General features: G+C 42.0%; 1 protein-coding gene across 1 annotated transcript in view; it reads left to right on the forward strand.

Moving 5' to 3' along the window:
• The window catches only part of arhgap44a (Rho GTPase activating protein 44a), a 29,834-nt gene that overhangs the window by 6,076 nt on the left and 7,645 nt on the right, over positions 1-16,113 (forward strand). Inside the window, exons 2-16 of the mRNA XM_030058566.1 lie at positions 6,922-6,961; positions 7,636-7,755; positions 8,457-8,533; positions 8,705-8,816; positions 9,024-9,100; positions 9,256-9,370; positions 9,573-9,641; positions 9,832-9,913; positions 11,291-11,418; positions 12,578-12,689; positions 13,219-13,300; positions 13,472-13,552; positions 14,378-14,491; positions 14,602-14,693; positions 15,384-15,567. Coding sequence (XP_029914426.1) covers positions 6,922-6,961; positions 7,636-7,755; positions 8,457-8,533; positions 8,705-8,816; positions 9,024-9,100; positions 9,256-9,370; positions 9,573-9,641; positions 9,832-9,913; positions 11,291-11,418; positions 12,578-12,689; positions 13,219-13,300; positions 13,472-13,552; positions 14,378-14,491; positions 14,602-14,693; positions 15,384-15,567 — 1,485 coding nt within the window. The remainder of the gene's footprint in view (positions 1-6,921; positions 6,962-7,635; positions 7,756-8,456; positions 8,534-8,704; positions 8,817-9,023; positions 9,101-9,255; positions 9,371-9,572; positions 9,642-9,831; positions 9,914-11,290; positions 11,419-12,577; positions 12,690-13,218; positions 13,301-13,471; positions 13,553-14,377; positions 14,492-14,601; positions 14,694-15,383; positions 15,568-16,113) is intronic.

The raw sequence follows: 16,113 nt of genomic DNA on the forward strand, positions 1-16,113 counted from the left end.
TCCTTCTCTATCACACTGAGAAAACACAGGAGGGTATTTGGAGGTGTCACTCATAAAGTTTGGCTGCAGCTATCCTTCCTTTTCCTTTCTATACACTGTCTATTCATCAAGAGATTATGCATGAATTGCTACCTGCATATCCCATAACATATTCTTGTACAAACAAATAACTTTAAACACAGCAAATTGTTGTCCTTGTCTGTGTTTTTACATTCGGCACATCATTACACATGTAAGACCACTTGGCACAGACATGTGCGGCAGACTTGCAAAAGAGCATATGGCAGTCGACAGGTAACATGAGATGTAGGAAGGGAACCCTATTGCATCCCAATGCAGCATCTCCTCCCCTTCTCTCTCCACCCCCTCACTGCCTCCTCTGGCTTGGCAGGCAAGGACAGCACCATGGAGATCTCAGAGATGGTGGCCTTCGCAACACCGATGATTCACTGCTCCTTTGGACTCACCTCGGTGAAATCTTGCTCAGCACATTGTTGCAGGTTGAGTGACAAGAACACACTCATCATCTTATTTATGAAGCGAAGGCCCTATGAAGACGAGGGCTCCTAATGCTTGGCTGTTAGCTGGTAGTCATCAGTAATAAGTTATGAGTCACTAATGTGTTTGGGCCTTAGATCACGTTCAGATCATTATTGTTATTTCTTATTTATTTATTTATCTATTTTTTTTTTAGCAAGAAATATTGCTAATTGTGTGGTGCCAGGCAGCGCTAGTAGGTCTGTGATGATAACCCTCCCATAACCCCATCAGTGCCTCTCAGAGACAACTTACTGCAGGGAAGAGTTTGTTATAAAGAGCCTTTGTCAAGGGCCCATTTTGGCCATCAAAAGAGGAATGATGTAATATTAAACAGAGGGGCTGTTGCTCCCTTTCCATGTCGCTGATTCCCTCAATAACCTCTTAAAGAGCCCTGACTGTATTAGTGGTCCACTCCACAAGTGTGCTTTTAAGATCATATACAAAAAAAAAACAGCAATGTCTCTCTGCACATGGCTGACATGGCTTTTAACGGGATGCAGGTGAGGCCACTTGATCTCACCTGACCGATTTTCCACTTATCCCTACCCATCTAATGCATATTAAAGTGGGTTCAATCCCAACCGCAGTATGCCATGGGTGTTGATAAAGAAGTGACCCAGTCTGTTGCTCATGATCTCAGCTCCAGCAGGAAGTGACCTCAGGGCCAGATGGAGCTGTAGCTAATGAATCAGATGCAATAGATGCTGCAAGCTCTGAGGCATTCAGGAAAAATAAGGGCCTAAAGATGACAGCGTTGTGAAAGAATGGAAATAATACCCAGTTAATAAGCACAGCTCTAACGTCAGGTTACAGACTGTAGGCGACATGCTCCTATAAACATTTACATTAAAAAAAAAGGGGAGAGCATGGAGGTAATGTAATTCTTATTATATTAGTACCACCCTTATTCTTGCTTATTCCAGCCCAACATGATTCTTGATTCTCATGCAAAAATATTTTGGGAAAACAATGTCAGTGGTAGTCTGAGTACTAATCAGACCTCTTTATTCCCAGTGGTGTATGACCAAAGGTCTTAGATATAGTAAATGATTATTTTATGCGATAACCAGGCTAGATCATGTGGAAGTGATGTTAGAAATAACTCAGTTCTCCAATGGCGACATCCATGGGCGACTCCCTCTCAACATGCCCACTTCCTTCCATTCAGGAATGACAAGAGGCTCAAAACAGGAAGCACCAATCCACAACATAATAATGTCCTGTTTTTTTTTTGTTTTGTTTTGTTTTGTTTTTAGTTGTTTACCTCTCATTTATTTTGCTTGTGGTTCTTTAATGCATTATTTTGTTTCTTATATTAAAGTTTATTTTGTGATTTGCAAAAGCAACGATCCTCCATCTCTTTTTCAGTATAGTTAGAGGCAGAATCTTTGATTTGCTTTGGTTGCCTAGAAACACTCGTTTGGTATTGGCTGTTGTTTCACTTTCATTTGGGTTTGCCAGCCCACATGTTAAATATTGGCGCCTTTGGAGAAGTGTGTTGAAAAAAAAAAATATTTTGGAGCCTACAAAAACTGATGAGATATGAATTATCATGCATGGTATGGATAGACAATAAACACACTATTGATCTTTGTTGGTTCATCTAGGCTATATATAGATATTCCACATGCTTTAGATGCAGTGTCTGTGTTCACAGAGATGCCAAGTGTAAAGACACACTCAAGTCAGAGCACAGAGGGCCTCTTGTGGAGATTATTCACCATGAATAAAATTATTAGAGATAACTCAGTGCTTGTGTTTCTAATGCAGCGCTACAGAATGCTGCAGGCTCTCGCTGTCTGTCTCTGTCCGTCTCTCTCTCACTCCGTCTCTGGACATGTGTGTGTATTTGTGTGTACTCTCCTCTCACAGTTATTCTTGCATACTTAACAAAGCAGTGACCTAGTTTGCTGGACTACAGTAAGAGGGTTTTTCTGTTTTAGTAACCTTGTATCACTGCATTATGCCATCCCATCAGCCCTCAGCCCTGTCATTTGGGAAGAAACTATTTGGGCGCTTTGATGTGTTTGCACTGCAAGGGTCTGGGGGAAAAAAAATGTGCTCAATGGAGAAGTATTCAGGGAGCATCTCTAGCATGAAAACTGCTCTGTGTGTGTGGCTCTCATGCCAGCACTCCAGGCCCTTCAGTGCCCTGTTGAGGCCCAGAGCTACCATTCTGCTCCACTACCCTCCCCTATCAGCACAAGACCTAGCAGCTAGCTCCGCTCTTCCAGGCCTCAGAGTGCCTTTGTTAGCTAGCTAGTGGTGTGCGACTGGACCTGTGAGGAGACCAGAGCATGGCCACTATCTTGTTGGTCAGACGAACCTTTGAGCTTGATGGGCAAAGACCTGTAGCCTCGTAGCGTCACATCAAACAGTTGGCTGTGCACCAAAGCAATATGTTCATGATTGGGGATGTTATTTTATTCACATTTGATTATGTCTGCATGCATTATTCATGCTTTCATAAACCATGCACTGTGCTGGAGGGCTGAGCACCCGGCTGTCCAGCATTAACATATCTTGAAAAGGAAATATCTGTTATATAAGACCTATTTCCATGGAATATATGGCTGAAATGGTCAGCTGGGTATTTGGTGAACACATCTGACTTCCAGCTGTATGGAATTACAGTGACTTGGAGTGTCTAAGCTCCCTGGCCAAATGTGCACAGTGAAGTTGCACATTTCTCTTTTGCCTGTTGTAAAATACACACGCTTATATGTCCTCAATGGAATACCACCCTGTTTTCCTATCAGTGCTTTGTTAATGTTGCCACCAGAGCTGAAGAGGGAGCTATTCAAATTCTCATAGTTGCTCTCTCTGTGTAAATATTGTCTTAGCTAACTGCACTTCCTCCAATGTCACCCACTCATCCATTTTTGCGTTGCATAGCTTTGTAGCTCCTCTTTGCACTTGCAGACATAAGCAAGGTCCTCCTGTCAGTTTTTAAAATGAGTCTATACCTTTTTGGCTAAAAGGTGATGATTCATTTGTTGTTATTTTAAAGCATTTTATGCAACTCATTCATAGATCTGTGTGTGTTTAAGTGTGTGTCTATATTGAGTCATCAGCAGCCCCAGGTAAAGGAATGCCTGTGAAGTGGCAGATGGTTGGCATAAACCTGGCACGATCTTGTTCCCCCCCTTGTGAGCACACCACCCACATGGCTACCAACTCTCCCACGTGTTTACTTCCTCACTCTGCACACTGTTTGTTGAGAGGAATCTCACTCTTCACCTACAAAATTGCCCTGAGCGAACTTTACATCAGGATCTATAGGATCAAGCAGCTCCCATATACTTCCTCTATCCCAGCCTATGCTGTGCTATTGTGTCGCACGCCTTGATAAGCCCATTATGAGCAATACTGATATCCTGAGAGGAAATACCACTGTCTGAAAACAAACAAGCTCAAAGAGCGAAGACGGCGTGCTGTCTTTGAAGAGATCTAAGCAGAGGGGCTCCAGTCTCTTTGATGCTTAGGTCAGACTGGCTTCATCAGTTGTGGCCAGTGATAAGATTAGATTGGTATGTTTTAAATCCTCATTCCCATGTGTCCAGCCCTGTGCATGCAGTACATTCTTACATGAAAACTAAAACCTTGTTCGTAAGCCTGCAGGACACACTAACACAAAAAGAAAAAGAGAGCAAGATAGTAGGATCTCCCTTTACTATAACATTTCAACATATGCAGCTGCCATCTCCTACAATGGCTTCGCTTATCATTTGAGCCCTTGACACTGACAGCCAGGCCAAAGAGCCTGCCAGCTTGTCCATCCATCTCTGCCAAGCACATACTGTAGCTCGCAGATTCGCTCCTCCACATCCTTGTCACCGCTGGAGTTCCTGTCCCATCTGTGCTGCTGGGCCCCTGCTGGGGTCCCTCAGCTCCCAGGGTCTCCTAAGGGAGCCTCAACCAGCCAATCAACAGCCAGAGAGAGAGTGACGAGCTCACAGCTGCAATGCAGAGCTCCAGGCTACATACTCAGCATGGAGTACATGTGGCTCTCTATGTCTTTCGTATCACGTTGTGAAGAAGTTGTATTTTGCTCTTAGTTGTTTACAGAGGCTGTTGGAGCGTTGAAGCAAAACTGTTCCAAACTTCAGCGCACTGGGTGGGTTATTTTTGTCCCCCATGTGATCAGCAACTTGCAATCACACTTAGAGAATCATGCCAGAAATCTCTCTTGCTCTGGTATCACTTTCTATCTCTCGTTCTCTCTCATGTACACACACACATTTCCTGTCTTTTTCTCCTACCTCAGTGAGCAGACCAGTTTTCCAAAAGGCTGGCGGTGATTAGATGCATTGGTACATGGGTTGACCCAGTTCCCATGGCTCCATGCTCACATCTTGGCACTGAGACTGGCAATGCTAATAATTCACATTATTAAAGTTCAGCTTTCTTTAACACAATATATGGAGCATGCATGAACAAAATCATGGCAGCATGAAATGGACAAATTTCAGATTTCTCTCCTGCCATGTTTGGAATGTTATTGTCATGGGAAGCACTAAATTAAAAAAAAAGAGCTGCTATTGTGTTTGACAGACTGGATGTCGAGGTATTGTATATGAAAATAACATTTTGGCCTGGTACTGTTAGTGCATTTTTGGCTGGCTGATGAATAATAGAGAAGGAACCAAGGCCTATTCTAGCACCCCTATACATAAACCCATTCTCTTGGTCAGCAGACAGAAAAAGTCAGATTTTGTTCTTGAATAAATGATACAAAATAGCTATTATGCTGATTGGCATGAATCTGGGTTTAGCACAATAGCAGGAAGTGGTTGTTTCAGACATGGAGGGAAGTGCAGCGAGAGTCTGTGGAGCCGCTGGGTGGTTCCTGGGGGTCCACAGGCCCAGTTTTGACTAATTTTAGTGGGTCAGTCTGTCTACCTAACTGATTACTCCTTTGTCAGACTATAAATCCTGGAGTATTGTTTTCAGAAGTCGAGGGCACTGTTCTTGTTTGTTTCAGCTTCAGGAGCAGGTTTTCGGGTCATCAACGCAAGTTGGCAGTCTAATATGCTCTATGTTCACTTAGGGTACAAAATTGCCCACTTTCTTTTTTTGCAACATTATAAATGACATGTTAAGTTTAGCACATTGTTTGTCTCTTGGCACTGCATTTCTTTCTTTCTTTCTTTCTTTCTTTCTTTCTTTCTTTCTTTCTTTCTTTCTTTTTTTTTTTTTTTTTTTTTTAAAAAGACTTCATTAACTCCAAATCCTCTTAACTTAACTGAAGACAAATATTTATGATATCCAGTGGTGTGCCCTTTTCTAAGCTTATGGACCATTCACTATTCTGGATGAGTGGTTTTATCTGCTTCATCACTGGTGCCTGCCCTTTCCTTCAGTCTTTGGCTATATCCCCCATCCTGCTGAACTCACAGTGGGTTGCAGTCCTTCACAGTGGGAGCCGGCTCACTCACATCACTGGCCTGTGTTCACTGCTGTTCTGCTTGTTTCAGTCCTGCCGCTGGATTTTGTCAAGTGTTGTGGCACTCCGCCTTGAAGCATCTGTGGCTAGCTTGCAAATAGCTTAATTTATCATAGAGCCTGAGTCAGTGTGTGTGAGTGTGCATGGCACACAGGGACGCACACGCGCACAAACACACACGCTGGAGCATTCTCAGTTTGAAGATACGTAAAAATACACTGAATGAGCCTTTCAATGCAAAACAGCTGGGCTTTTATTTAACAATACAGCATTCAGCTGTTCAGCGGTATTGTGAAACTTCGGCAAAGCTGCACCAATATGGAGTGCTTTGAGATACATGTGAGGCTTGCAGGGAGGGCCACAAATCACAGTGACAAATGAAAACATGAAAATGTCATCATGCACTCATACTGGAAGAGTGGACATGTTTTATTTTGTGAGTTCCTCATGCTGCAGATGTGTTCCTCAATGATCATACTTCATTTCCTTCCCATGGGGGCTTTTAAAAAAAAGGCTCTGAGCACTACCATTTTTCATCGTAAGAACAACCATATTTTCAAAAATATCAAAACTATTAGGATATGGATACTTCAGATTACATGGATTTTTCTGTCCATAGAAAGAAATGTGTTTTCCTGTCTTTCTTGAGAGGGTGAAAGTGATCTGTGTTGCTTATTGGCAAGTGTTCTTATCGGAACTAAGCAAAGAGGAGGGTGCAAGGACTTGCCATGCAGCTTAAGTAGCCTCAATTTCTGCCACTTAGTAGGAATGTGTTTCTTTTCCCGACCTTATCAGTGCTCAGAAGAGGAAAAAGTGCCTCGTAATTTGGCATAACAATTACATCCAGCGCAGCCCCGTGTGATGCTGTTCATGTGGAGTTGTTTACGTCATCCTCGCCCCTTGATCCCCTAACTGTCTAACTTTTATCTTTGCAGGGCAGAAAAAACAGAGGTGTTAAGCGAGGACCTTTTACAGGTGAGCTGTGTGTGTGCATGTGTGTGTGCGCGTGCGTGCAATGAGGTTGATGATGACACCCATGAGCCAGGTGTTTGATTAAATGATGCTCACTGAGCAGTTGGGGAGATGTGACTCTGTCATTTCTCATGCTGTGTTATTTTAAGGGGTGTAAATAATGTGATTAGAGCGTGATGGCTGTAGCTGCTCGTTCTGGATGTGTGTGTGAAACCCTGCCTCAGCCGTACAGTATATGCATGATTTTGTGTTTGCTTATGCATATATGTGTGGGTGTGTGCATGCTTGTGTCGGTGTGTGCTCTACGTCTTTTGCATGGGCGTATGTTTGTGTTCTAAAACAAGGAAAGAAAAAGAAAAATCCTCGTCTTTGTTTGTAAAGCAGTTTAATTATATTTGCTAATAATTTACATGCAATTAATGACCTGCCATGCTTGCCTCACAGAGAATAAACAGTGTGCCAGTCTCTGTACCTTATGGGCAGTGGCAAACATGGGGAAATGAGATGATGGATGCTGTGGCAGAGCACAGTTTTATGTGTGTGTGTGTGTGTGTGTAGTGTATATCTGCCGTAATGCCTGGGTGGATGTGGTGTCCTGTGAGCTCTCTGATATGTGTGTCTGTGTGTGTCTGTGTGTGTCTGTGTGTGTCTGTGTGTGTGTGTGTGTGTTCTTCCAGGTGGAGAAGCGTCTGGATCTGGTCAAGCAGGTGACGCACAGCACTCACAAGAAGCTGACCGCCTGCCTGCAGGGTCAGCAGGGGGCTGATATGGAGAAGAGATCTGTCAAGTCACCCTCTGTAAGTGCATCCATCACACACACTGACACTGTGATGCAAGCTGATATTGTGTTACCTGATGTGTGATGCAGCTATATAATGTTTTATATATGCTGTTATTACGTGCCGCCATGATTTGTCAATCACAACATTCTCCAGTCTGATTTTCTTAGTAGTGATTGTCATTTTGAAAAATTGACTGTTGCTCTGGATACTTCAAACAGTTTTTTTTTTTTTTCTTCTTCTTCTTCTTCTTTTTTTTTTTTTTTTTTTTAATCAATTCACCCAGAAAGTCTGGTCATTTACTGTAATTGATAGATTTATTTGGGAAAAATCGGATTTATGATTTGAGGCTGAATTATCGTCAAAAAAGACAAAATCGGACAAGAAAGAAGACATCATAACATATAGTAGGCTAACGGACTCATGCCTCATGTTAGTTGTCACAAATACAGTCTATGGAGAATTTAGATTAGCAGTATCTTGAATGCCACTAAAGTCATTTCAGAATTCTTATTTTGTGTCAAATATTGCTTTTTTCATAAGTAACCATGCCGGAAAATGTAGAGGCAGTGAGACATGATCACAAAATAAATGCATTCAGGGTGATTTAAGAGCGACGTCATGATCATCGTCCCTCACTTTTTTGATACAGTGATTGAATATGATGCAATCAGACGCAGCATCAATGCTCTACTAATGCTATTTCTCTAAACTACCAGAAAAAACTACCACTCACTATCCTGGCACAATGTTTGGTGGAAGGGGCTGCAGTGTTAGGAGACGACTCTCTCCTCGGGTAAGGCACTATAGGACAACGTGCCCATGCACTCACACTCGCTCCCGCACACAGACGGTTATCTTTAATTATTGATTCACTCATTGAATTGTTCTCTGTCCTCATTACCCTTGTCTGCATTTCAATTCTGTTTGACTGCCTGTGACTTTGTGTTTGGTTGTGTCCAAACAGGAAGATGCTGAAGCTTTGTGGGGAGACAGAGGAGCGGCTGGCACAGGAACTCATCCAGTTTGAGTTCCAGATAGAGAGAGACGTAGTGGAGCCTCTCTATGTGCTTGCTGAGGTGAGCCAGTTATTTAAAACACCTAACATGAAACAATTTCCCGGTATAGATGGAATAAAAGAGCCACAGTCACCTTTCATCTTGAATGCTGTCCACAGAAAATAATTCCCAGAATGTTTGTGTCAGGCTGTGCTGCAAACACAAGGCCTACACTTTAATTCTCTGAGTCGTGTTTATGTATCTGCTATTTCTTTTTCCATTTCACAGGTGGACATTCCTAACATCCAGAAACAGAGGAAGCACTTAGCTAAGCTCGTCTTGGACATGGACTCAGCTCGGACAAGGTAAAGGATGCTTACATTTGACACCCAGGCTACATCCCTCTCTTCTTCATTCATTTTTAAACTTGAGAGGCAGGTTTTATATATCCAGAACGGTGAAAGCATGAACTATCCAATGCAGTGAAGCAGTTTTTTGCCTTTTTAACTCATGCCTGTAGGTATCAGCAGTCATCCAAGTCATCCAGTCACCCAAGCACCCTGCAGCCCGGCGCCAAGTCTGAGTCCCTCAGAGAGGAGATGGAAGAGGCAGCCAATCGGATGGAGATCTGCAGGGTGAGTTACAAATCAGCGCCACTCATATCTTATGTCCTCTCCCAGCTCCTTTTTTCAAAATGATTTATGACCAGCCCACAGGTAACAGACATAATGGGACCACAACTTCAGGATGATATTACAGTCATATATAGGACATCAGTGAGATTTTTGTATGAGATGTCACAGGAGGTCACTGTCATACTCTTGCTCTCTTCTCCAGGATCAGCTGTCGGCAGATATGTACAATTTTGTGGCCAAAGAAATAGACTATGCAAACTACTTTCAGACAGTAAGTATATTGTCTCATCTAAGTTTTATTAGTTTTATTAGCCTAACCTTTAGTGATCCCCCAAGGGAATTTGAGAAGATGTTATTTCAAGAGATTTTCTACAAATAAATAAATTTGTTCTAGCAGTAGCACAGATTACAGTGAAGGGGTTGTTTGTAATAGTCTCTCCTCCCACTCTCTCCATCTCCAGCTGATAGAAATACAGGCAGAATATCATAGGAAGTCATTAGAGATTCTTCACAGTGTCCTGCCCCAGATTAAAGCTCACCAAGGTGAGTCATTCACTGTGTGTGTGTGTGTGTGTGTGTGTGTGTGTGTGTGTGTGTGTGTGTGTGTGGCATGCACGTGTGTGTGAGTGATATGCTGGGTATACAGCTCTCTACCAGTGATTTTCCATCCACACATACAGTAATATCAAGATAATATTAATAACCTACAGTGATCCACATCCATAACAAAGTTGTAATTTAGATGCAGGGACAATATTCACTCATTGTGTGTTTTTTATGCACCGTTTCAGATATTATATATAAGATTATATAATCTTATACTATAAGATTATGCATTTTTGTTAATATACCAGAGGTCATGGATATTATGGTTCTTTTTATGTTGCAGGAATGTGGGACTGTGTGTGTTGCTAATATTTAATGTTAAGTATGTGGCTAATATTTGTCATTAGTGATTAGTATTAATAAAAATGTGTTTGAATAAGACAGGATTGTTGAAAGCACTTTAAACTATAAAAGACCATTGCAGGTATTATACTGACAATGTAGATTAGGATCTTTTGTTTTTTACAGAGTTATGGAAGTTATTCTTCTTTTAATGGATTGAGGGGAACATGGACCATTATTCTGAAACTTCAGGAGTCAAAAAAAAAAGTCCCATTGGACTGAAAGCCCATTAGTTCAACAGCCCGTTATCCCAAACAACCATCGCTCCAAAGACCCATTTCTCCAAAAACACACACTCTGGAGTTGCTGGAGCTCAGCGGCTGCTGGTGTTATGCTAATAAAGACTGATAGTAATCAAAATGCCACAATCACAGTAACATGTTTTTTTGTTTTGTTTTTTTTTTAAAAAAGACAGGCCATCTCCTGTGTTGATCCTGTGTTGAGGTCGTTCGATATTTTGCTGGATGTGTTTCTTTTTTTCTTGATGGCTGAGGGTAAAAGCAGCAAAGCCATTCCTGCTATGTTTCTGTTAGACACACTGCACCAACCGCAATACAAAATGGTCCAACTATTGCAGCATAATCATCCTCCTCCTCTCTTAATACATAAAACACACCACTTTCTGTGTGCAGAGAAGATCATTCCCTACCACAGGGGCTGGAATCTCATGGGACAAAATAGATGGTTTATTGCAGTGCTAATGGGCACAACTTCTCTTGTTGAGCTTCATTACTTGAAAATAAGGCAAAGTCTAATTATGAAAAAGTTACACACTGCAGCTTTGTGCTTAAACATGCAGTGTCGTAGTAGAGATTAGGGTTTAGGGATGGAATGCAATTACATGCAAAGATGCATGTTTGCATGTGTGTTTTCTGTGTGTGTCCAAATATGTAGGATGGAAGCAACACATAGCTAGGTGCGTAGGTTTGTTTGTGTCTATGTGTGATTCTAGCAGCTAACTTTGTGTTGCAGAGGCGTGGGTGGAGAAGCCGTCCTTTGGCAAGTCGCTGGAGGAACACTTAAACATTAGCGGGAGAGAGATTGCCTTCCCCATTGAAGCGTGTGTCACCATGTTGTTAGAGTGCGGCATGCAAGAAGAGGTAAAGTGCAGACACACGCAACACAGACTCGAACTTTAAAGACGCGTAAATTAACAAAACTGACAACCACTGTAGCTGATGAGCTGTGTCGGGCATGTTTACAGACAGAGAAATATTTAAAATGTTTCTCTTAAAGGTGCTATGTGTTTCACATCAATAAATAATTACCTCATTAATTTTGAATCATTATCATAAACAAACAGTCTGAGAGGAGGGCTACTGTTTTTCCAGTGCATAGTGTCGGCTTTGTGTTGGCTTACCTCGTCAGACTGCACAGCTCCTATTCTCATGGGCCATTATCAGCTCTGATCGTTCTTGCTCTTTAAAACAAACACATTTGGAGCAAAGAGGCTACAGAGGGAGAGCGGGTACAAGTACGAACATCCTCTTTGCAACAGGAAGTTAACAATGTTTACGCAGTATTAAAGGCCACTCTATAAAGGACAGTCTATTTAAAAGTCCAAGTCTAAGTCCTCACAGGCAGAACAGCCTGACTGATACCAGTAACCCAGTTCCTCCGGCTGATCACACCAGCTCTTCCAGTTCAAACCTGCTGAATGGAGGTTTTCCAGTGTAAATGCTGCAAACTGGCCTCAACAGACAGACTTCGATAGTTCTTTAGTCAGGGAGGACAATCCACAGCCAGTTGTGACAGTTGCAATGCATTTCCAGAGGGAATTCCCGGAGACGGTCTGAAACTATCTGCTCAAACGGGTGCATTTTTGAAAATGAAATAACCTGAGCTTCAACCATCCATCCATCCATCCATTTTCCGGGCCCACTTATTCCTCAGTCAGGATCTCAAGAAGGCTGGAGTCAATCCCAGCATGCACTGGATGGATGAACCTCCGCCACTTGAACAAAATGAAATTTTAACAACATCCTCACCAGACATCTTTGATCATATGGTATATTTTTAAATTTGGAGGACAATTGCGTGTGAGCTGGAGGTTACCAATCATCTTGATCATGAGCTCTTTGTTTGCAGTAACTACGCCAAGTTATTGATGTATAGCACCTTCAAATTATGCATCTTCCGCTGTCAAGCACACCAAGATAGAGGCTACAGCATTTAGACACAGATAATGTACAGGTCTGATAATAATAATAGAGAGTGATTGTCTTCTTAGCATTAATTTCCTGTGTGTGGGCTGCGCAGGGCCTGTTCAGAGTGGCTCCCTCAGCCTCCAAGCTGAAGAAGCTGAAAGCCTCCCTGGACTGTGGAGTTCTGGATGTGCAGGAGTACTCTGCCGACCCACACGCCATCGCAGGTGAACTACACCCACACAAATGCCTCACTTAAAGCCCATCTCCATAACAACCCCTACATTCCATCAGTGTATGTGTAGATGGAGCACTGTATTATCTCTATGCAAAATGAGGTGATGTTTTCGCAGCATCCATAACAGCTGTCCTGTTTTGTGGAAATTATAGCGGTATTGTTAGAAAAGTTCCTCAAGTCATTTTGCACCTTTTTTTTTTTTTTTTTTTTTAATTTGGAATACTCTGTTCCCTGGACTAGCATAACATTTACTAAGCAGTCCGCATGAGCTCTGCCCTAGATACTCTTCTCCTGAAGGCTTTCTGCTCGAATGTTGCTGTCCACTTCACACATTAGTGAAGAAGCTGCGTTGAGAAATCTGAATCTGGCAGCTCCACTAGCGGCAAGGGTCTGGTGGAGGGGTGGGGAATGAGATGAGGGGAAGTAGGGGGGTGGACTAATCAGTACTCTAAAGAGAAAAACACACAGCCCCTAAGTAACTAATCAAATTTTACTCTCCCTGTTTTTCTTACCCACAGGAGCTCTGAAATCATACCTCCGTGAGCTCCCCGAGCCACTGATGACCACTGAACTTTACGATGAATGGATTCAGGCTTCCAAGTGAGAGTCCCCTTGATTAAAACATTATGTTAAATTGCATCACTGGCTGTAGTAAAAAAAAAAAAAAAAAAAAAAAGAATATTCCAAATTTTTTATATAGGAGTCTCAAGTGCTGATATAAAAAATAGTGACCTTTTTTTGTAGAAAATAACCTGATTCTCAATCCCGCAGCATTCAGGATATGGACAAGAGACTACAAGCATTATTGGCAGCATGCGAAAAACTTCCAACAGACAACCTGAACAACTTCAGGTCAGTCACTCTCACCTTCTTGACTTTTCTATGAATCCAATCAATAACATGTTCCAACCAACCTGGATGGCACTTCAGAGAACTGTCTTTTATTCTTAGGCATCGTGCTTGATGTTTGATATGACTGATGTGTGTGCGTGTGTGTGTGTGAGAGAGAGAGAGAGAGAGAGAGAGAGGGAGAGAGAGAGAGAGAGAGAGAGAGAGAGAGAGAGAGAGAGAGAGAGCTTGAACACCTTATTTCCAGTCCCTTTATCACAAGGACAAAGTGTGACCTTAGTGTTAACACATTTAGACTCACTCAGACAGAATGGCATCCTTCTTTACCTGCAGGCTAAGGCATTACAAAATATCAACGGGGAGTGTGAGCAGATGTGTGTGATTTATAGATTTAAATTATATGACACAGAGAGCTTGACTAATTTGGTAAATATGTGTGCTTCATGTAATAAGACTTATAATAACACATATGAGAACGCAAGGAAAAGCCTACAGTATGCTGAAGCTTTCACATCCCAAAATAGGACTGGGTCAAATTACTAGCATATTTATACTGAGGATAAATGTGTACAAGTGACATAAGTGCTCTCTGGTGTGTGCAGTGTGTGTCAGCAGCATATTGTGCTCTGTCTGTGTGTGTCTTGGGCCTCCTGCCCTAGCTGGGTTAAAAATAAAAATCTTTTGCAGCATGCATTGAAATATTGATAGTCATCAGTTCTGTAGGGAAGTGGCTCGTGTATGACCGAGAGGATGAACACATACAGTTTGTTATAGTGCTCCAGCTGCAGCTTTTACAGTAAGATGCACTCTTGTGTTTGAACCCTTCAGATATCTAATCAAATTCTTAGCCAAATTGACTGAGTACCAAGATGCAAACAAGATGACTCCAGGCAACATGGCGATCGTCCTCGGCCCTAATTTGCTCTGGACACACTCTGAAGCGTATGTATACTTACATACCAAGCACAATAGAGATGATTTTAGATATATTAATTTGTTTTTGGGTGGCTTGAATATTGCTCAAGCTCATAAACATTATTCCCTCTTTCCAGAAATATGACAGAGATGATGACCACCGTGTCCCTACAGATCGTTGGCATCATTGAGCCCATCATCCAGCATGCTGACTGGTTCTTCCCTGGAGGTGGGGAGGCAAATCCTGCACATGTGATATTCCAGTGCTTTCTGTATACAGGGATATGATTTTTCACAATAATATTTTAATGGGAGACCCCAGTTTCCCTCCATTTCCCAGATTGTTTGTACCTCAGATTACATCCTTTTTTATATATAAAAATTCACAAGCTTGCACATGGCCCAATTTATATGCATAAGAATTTAGATAGATAGATAGATAGATAGATAGATAGATAGATAGATAGATAGATAGATATTGATAATAATAATAATAATAATAATAATAATAATAATATGATAGTATAATACATGATAATATAGTAAGAATAGTAATAGGGTAATAGTTAATAGAATAGAGTAATATGATATTTGTAATTCAATACTTATATACTTGTATACTTGTTCCCAGGGGGGGGAAAAAAAACAACTTTTTTTTTTGAAGTTTTTAACACTGACTATGAGTCAAAAACACTTGTTAGGGCGGAAATTTTTTTTGCAATGTTAATGTGACACCCAAAAAGTAATTTTAGTGAAAATAGTTGTGTCATCCTTTTTGCAAAACTAGTTTAAAAAGTGACATCATCTCTGTTTATATAGTATTGAGGTCTTCTGTGCTCTCAGACTTACACACATACACACACATACACACGCACCAAAACAATTATACATGCCGACTGTCTCTCTGTTCCTCCCTCAGAGATTGAGTTCAACCTGACAGGCAGCTACGGCAGCCCCATCCACACCAACCACAACTCCAACTACAGCTCCATGCCCTCACCAGACATGGACCAATCAGAACGCAAGCAGCAGCACGACCAGAGCCGACGCCCACTCAGTGTTGCAACAGACAACATGATGCTGGAGTTTTACAAGAAGGACGGGTAGGATGCCAAGTGCAACCTTCTGCCCACTTCCCCCTCCCTCTCCCTCTCAGCACATCCAACTGACTTTGCTCCCACTCATTCTCTCAGTCACTTAGTCTTTCAGTCTTGCAGAGGACAGTAATCACCCATTAAAAATCCATCACCTCGGTGGAGTATTTATGTATCCACTAATCTATTGTCTGCACCCCTGTGAGCAAGAGGCCTCCATAGGGGGGCACAAAGATGATGATTATTTATCCTACTTGTCAATCACTCTCACATCCAATTACACTCACCATTATCAGCATTCATCTGTAGAAGAGGAGGCTGAAAATTGGTCTCATTTCAATAGATAGGGCTGGGTGGTATTAAATAGCATTGTCTCTATGGCAACCCGGCTCTGATGGAGGGCTGCTGGTTACCTCTTTTCTCAGGAAATATTTCTCCGGTCCTATCTTCCCATCCTCCCACACCCAGCTCATCCTTCACAGTCTGGCTGGTGCGTCACCTGCCCTGAGTCACTCATCTAGCTGGTGGAAAATCACTGGCAGCATTGGAATCAAA

This window comes from Myripristis murdjan, chromosome 8 (genome assembly GCF_902150065.1).
Source record: "Myripristis murdjan chromosome 8, fMyrMur1.1, whole genome shotgun sequence".
NCBI classification, from domain to species: domain Eukaryota; kingdom Metazoa; phylum Chordata; class Actinopteri; order Holocentriformes; family Holocentridae; genus Myripristis; species Myripristis murdjan.